The sequence below is a fragment of the Mastigoproctus giganteus genome, chromosome 2, assembly GCF_048544385.1.
Source record: "Mastigoproctus giganteus isolate SK-2022 chromosome 2, ASM4854438v1, whole genome shotgun sequence".
NCBI lineage: Eukaryota > Metazoa > Arthropoda > Arachnida > Uropygi > Thelyphonidae > Mastigoproctus > Mastigoproctus giganteus.
Window position 1 is genome coordinate 171,463,385 of NC_143576.1, and position 6,000 is coordinate 171,469,384.

General features: G+C 38.0%; 1 protein-coding gene across 1 annotated transcript in view; it reads right to left on the reverse strand.

Annotated features, from left to right (window-relative positions):
* The window catches only part of LOC150089749 (angiotensin-converting enzyme-like), a 49,302-nt gene extending 43,517 nt beyond the window's left edge, over nucleotides 1–5,785 (reverse strand). The window contains exons 1-2 of the mRNA XM_090390089.1: nucleotides 5,702–5,785; nucleotides 2,604–2,759 (exon numbers count right to left, since the gene is read on the reverse strand). Of these exons, the coding sequence (XP_090246215.1) occupies nucleotides 2,604–2,759; nucleotides 5,702–5,785 (240 nt within the window). The remainder of the gene's footprint in view (nucleotides 1–2,603; nucleotides 2,760–5,701) is intronic.
* Nucleotides 5,786–6,000: the final 215 nt, after the last annotated feature.

Below are 6,000 nucleotides of genomic sequence, written 5' to 3' on the forward strand. Positions count from 1 at the left end.
CAAGTGTGCAGTGTGGCATGGTTTCAATAAGGTGTTTTAGTACGTTTTGGTCAAATTGTAACCATTCTTCCTTTGTTTGTTTGTTCAATCCTACACTTTCAGGATAAAAGTGTAGCATTTCAGGGTGAAGTAGATCTAATACAAAATTCAGGTACTACCTGGATCACATTCGATCTTCCACCGGTATCAATGGACCTAGTCCGTGCCAACAAAACATTCCACATACTATGATACTATTTGTAGATGCTTGGGTTGTCTTAACGAGGAAAGCATGGTCAATCACTTCGTGAGGTTCTCGCCGCACTCTCTACTTACCATCAGTGCAAAACAAAATGCATCGTGATTCATCTGGCGACATGACTCTCTTTCATTTTTCCACTGCCCAATCACGACGTTCTCGGCACCAGTGAAAGTGGATTTTTCTGTTTTATTCTGAAACAAGTGGCTTTCCAATAGGCAGCTGACCTCCAATACTCATTCTTCAATTTCTTAGTCATGGTGCAGGTTCAAATAGGACAGTTCTGGGCTTGATTTAATTCAGATGTTATTTGCTACATACTCGATATCCTATTTTTTCGCACAGTCTTGCCACATTTATACCTTTGAAATGTAGAAGAACAACTTGCTTTCCGGTCATTAAAAACCTTCTGGACAGATGCTTTTTGAGAAATCTTTTGAGAAACCTTTGAAAAAGGTTTCTCAAAAGCATAATACCTTTTTCAAAGTCTGACAGATCACGCGTTTTCCCGCATGCTGGCTTCAGATTATTGTTCAAGGGCAGCTACACTGAAGCTGTGGCGGGAACAGTTTGAAGAGGGACATACACCGAACCATCCAACATGTCCACCGCTAGTTGACAGTTGAGGTGAACAGCGATTGCCACGTTCTATCCAGGACAACAGACAACTCACGCTCCCTCAATTAACGGCAGACTACAACCAGGATGCACAAAGTAACTGTGCGCCCTTCTTAACCAAACACCACGGGAGAAGTGACATATTGCCCCGACTTCAATCCCATTAAACATTTGTGGGATACGGTGGAATGCAACATTTGCAGTCCACGCCAGTGCCTCGCTTCGTTGCCGAACTCCGGGACGCCTCCCCCCCACCTCTGTTTAGCTAGTCCGGTTGCCTGAGGACACCTTTCGAGGTCTCATGAAGTCGATACCACAACGGGTAAAAGCAACCCAACAGGCTATTATGTTGTTATTGTAGTAGGATTTTAGGAGCATTAGCGACTAAGGCCATATTGCTCCGTGTTTATTGTCTGTAAATTGCGTGTGTTCTGTGGTCAATTTTCTGTTTTCTGGACGAAAAACCAGAATTTAGAAGGAAAAACCATGCTATCCTCCCCTGAGATCGACTAACTCACCCACGTTGTGAAAAAGACCCATAAAAATTCCTCACACCATTATGTAGGTAGCCATAATAGCTTGTTGGCTCATGTATAAGCTCATTTACATTATCTGCAAAATACTTCTTCCAGACTAAGAATTAACAAAATTGACATAAAATAATCAATATCATAAGCTCATTTTTGCAAATATTGCATTACGATAATATTTAATGTAACACTCTTGATTTAATGTTGGATCAGATCACAGGCACTGCATCACAGGCAAGCCATCTTCCTACTTACTACTGTATACCTCCCATATTAAGACAGGAAGTACGAACTGCATTATCAAATTTTATTTCTTTTAATATTTGGGAATCTCTGACCAACTTACCCATCCATGAAGCAACTCAGCTTTTAACAAAATAACTTAAAATTTTGACTAAAGAAGAGGTATACAAGAAGGTCACTTGGTTTTGTCTCACATCATCTCAACCACAATCTCTACAACACGTTCCAGACAGAATGCAAGAAACAGGCAGTTTTGCTTCTCAAAAATGAACAAAAGCCAACAAATCATGCCATTCCACAACTCTGCATCAGGGCTAATAAACCCAGACAGAATTAAATGTCAGAAAAATGTCAGATACAGAAACAAAATAAAACCTACAGAAAGCCGTAACCGAGTGGTCAAGCGCACGGGTGCATAAATACACGTGCCTTGAGTGACCGGGGTTCAATCCCGTGACCGCTAAATACGGTGCTGTTTCTTGTATTCTGTCTATCTTGTGAACTCCTCTGACCGTTTGGTCGTCCCGGAGTATTAACAAAAAATTTATTTATTTATCTATAAGATCCCAAATAGCTCAGTATCATCGCTGTAATCCTTGTCACTGAATTTCTAGACCAATTGACCAATCATGTCAACGTATTTCTTAGTCATTAAGTGGACGGTGGCAAGAAACCTCTTTTCGGCCACAGATAACCTTCGTTTTACAACGAATATCTGCGATATATTGCCTACTTGCACTTCTTAAATTAAGTTTATTAATTTAATTACAATTAAATCAGCTTTAATCACAATTCTGCGCTATTTCTTCTCATTGATCAGTACACCACGGACATTGCATATAAATCGATATAAATTGTATATAAATCAATTGTTCTATGGGAGCCGTGGCTTAGGACTGACAGTTTTCTTTATTTATTTCTTTTAATTCTTAAATTTCCAATGCTTAAACTAACCGTAATTGATAAGCGCTTGCCTTATTCTGTTTCTGTTCTGACAGAGCAGCACTTCCTAAAACGGAAAGAAATTTGAACCAACGCCTAATACGCGGTGAAAATCCCTGCCAAGCGAAGGACGTCACGTTTTTCCATTCCTCTTTTACGAACTTTGTAAATCGAATATCCTCTTCCATCTATAAAGAAAAAAATAATTAAAATGTCACTCATTTCATGCATTTTTACTTCCAAATTCGTGTGTCACAGAAAAGTTTGTTTGTATTAAAGAGTCCAAAATCATTATTGAACGTACTGTAAGTAACATAGCAACACAACTTGTTTATTTGGGTTATATATTACATTTGCCAATAACGGAAAGGTTATTAGTGATTACCAGTTTGTATAAATATACTCGCTGGGTAATTTATTAATGCAAATTTCGTGATAAACGTGTAAATTACAAATTAATTGTTAAAACTACGCCTCAAAATACCATTATGATGGTGTTCACTCGTGTTAACTCTATTATAACGAATAGTAAAAAAAAACACTCATTCTATTGATGGCTCACGAAACTCAAATTATATGAATGTAAATAATATTTTGTTTAATTCTAAAATAATTAAGAAAATAATATAAATTTAATACCTCAATATTCTACATATTTTTTTGTAATAGTAGTCTCTAATTGAAGACAATGTGATAATAGGTTTAAGTGTTCATGCTTCGTGCATTTTGCTGCTCAAGAACTAAAACGCCTTTCCCTCCGCTCTCCCTCCTCCCCAATGAAAATGTATCGAGAGTCCGTTTGAGAATATATCTCGACTGAGTGAAGAGCACCATGGCCCATTGTTTCTGGATTCAGCCATCATGCTGTTCGTGTGCATTCAAATGAGCTCTTTTTCTGTACGGTAAAGGGGGAAAAAGACAGCGCAACTTCGTATAAATGGTATACCTGGAAACATGCACTTCTATGGACTCAACAATTACGTGGAGGTAACACGAAGACCCCATCGAACAAGAGACAGTTTCCTGTTTTGGAACAATTGGTTCTAGTTTTATTTGTATTTTAAAATGTGCTCTCGTTATTTTGTTTGTTCTTTAACTTTTGAGCCAGTGTACTTCATGATTTGATTGATACCAGAATTTCCTAGAAAGGATCGATTGCCTCAAATGTTGTATACTCATTTATTAAAAAGTAGTTTACTGCTTCCGCTAAAAATAAGGCATTAAAGGTTGCCGAAACACAGCAATTATAATGTGCTACCCGCAAGAGGCTTTCGCTTTCGTACATAGACTAGAATCACCGACGTCCTACACCGAGTGGAAAAGGACTGATTTCGAATCCACAATGACACAAGAAATTTTTATGTTTTTTTTTTTTTTTTCCACGCCATGGTTCAGTTTTTCAGACTCAGGTGAGGGTTGCATAATTTTTTGTTCCGGAAACTCGATTTTTCCAGCAAACAACAAATCGACCACAGGACATACGCAGTTTGCAGACATTTCATATACGGCGCAATATAGCCTAAGTCGCTGATGCGCCTAAACCTTCCAACATTCATCTGATAACGGTTACTTCCAGGAGGATATTGCACCATGTCGCAGTTGCGGATCGTGCAGGAATTTCCCTGCTCAATCACGGATCTCAACCCAATTGAGCATATGTGCGATTACATGGAACTAATCGTTCGCCTGCCGTAGACCATTGCAAGGCAAATGCAGGATGAGATCGAGTCTGCATGAGTTAGCATCGATGGGAACACTTTCGTCACCTCGAGAAATCGCTTTCCCAAGAATTAAGGCTCTCTGAGGCTAAAGGAGATTCTACTCGCTATTAGGTCGATACCTCATAAAATAGCCACTCAGTGCATGTTATAACTGAGGGCATAAATTTTCCATCCATTTGTCGTTGCTTTTGAGTCAAAGTATCTAAGGCTATGAGGTGTAAATATGTTCGTATTTCTTGATAGGAATCGGGCCTGGGCCATTTCCGCACAGGATGGAATGGCAATGATTGTAGGGCTTTAATTTACTAGTACAGTATATTTTCTTGGTTGTCCGCGTGTGCTAAGAGTTCTTTTAACTTCTAAAAGATTCGCAGATTCATTGTGGATCTTATAAAATTGAATTTTAAATGAATTTTGAAGTGACTTTCCCAATTAATAGCCAATACCGTTAATGGATTAAATTTCAGTTAAAATAAAAATGTTTTTACTATCAACAACTGAATCGTTGGTAAACCCTCCGCTACTCAGCTTTAACTTTATGGTGACTATAAATATCTTTTTTTTTAGCAAGCTAAGTTAACGCGACGTAATGTGCGATAGTTTTCATTTTTAAAGTTCTACATGTATCAACCGAAATTTTCGTTACCATTTTATAAATTTATTGCAGTCGGAAAAAAAGAAATAAACAGAATGAATTTGATTGTCGATGTGACTTTCATGAAACACCCTGAAGACTCCTTTATATTCCCTCCTAGATATTCAAAATCTTGCTATAATTTGTCCAGTATTGTTCTGTTGATAAGCATTTGAAAACAACTGAAAGGTCCGTTGACAATAGCTTTTCTTTGGAGTTCTTTGAATAACTGGTCTACATCATAACAGAGTTTGAAATACTTCATTTAGCCAACGCTTTCGTCACCTCTTCACCAACATGGGGTCTGATGCTTTATATCAATGTACAGTTTGACTGCTAAAAACCAAATGTACCTTGATTTTCTGGACGACACACAAACATAACTTGTTATACAAAGTATTAGTATTATACATGGCAAATAATGCAAGGAAGCAAGCTTATATAAATATTACTGCATATTTTTTGATTCTTCTTCTTCTTAGGTTTCAATTACGAGACATAAAGGGAAAGGAGCAGAAAGGCAGAATTTTTGACCTGAATTTTGGATAAAAATATGTTTACACCGTGTCATGCATTTTACTCAACTATCAGACCGACAGACCCTGGTTTTCATAAAGTTTCTCCTGCCATCCCGCTCCAGTGCAAAACGCTGGCATATTATATGTGTGCTTTACTCTTCGCGCCCCAACCTACAGAAAAAAAATATTGAAACTATGAGAATGTAAATGCGAGCAAACCTAAAATCCACGAAAAAGTATCTATGAGAAAAGCTTACCATATTTTTTCTGTTTTCTTCTGTGAGATTAGTTTCATACTTCCATCTTGCCGCGAGTCCTTTTCTGAAGTATTCTATGGTCATTTTGTCGTGGTAGGTGACGTATTTTCTTGCTGCCGTTTCGTCTGTATTAGTTCCGCTAGGATACCTGGGATCTGTTTTCCATTTGCCCTTCGATTTTGCGTAAACTACCAAGAAGAAAAGTAGCAGTAGAACAAAGTGTCGACCTGAACCAGTTGACGGAAGCATAACTTTCACGAACGACAAATACACAACTATCCTCTCTGTTTCTCTAAAGT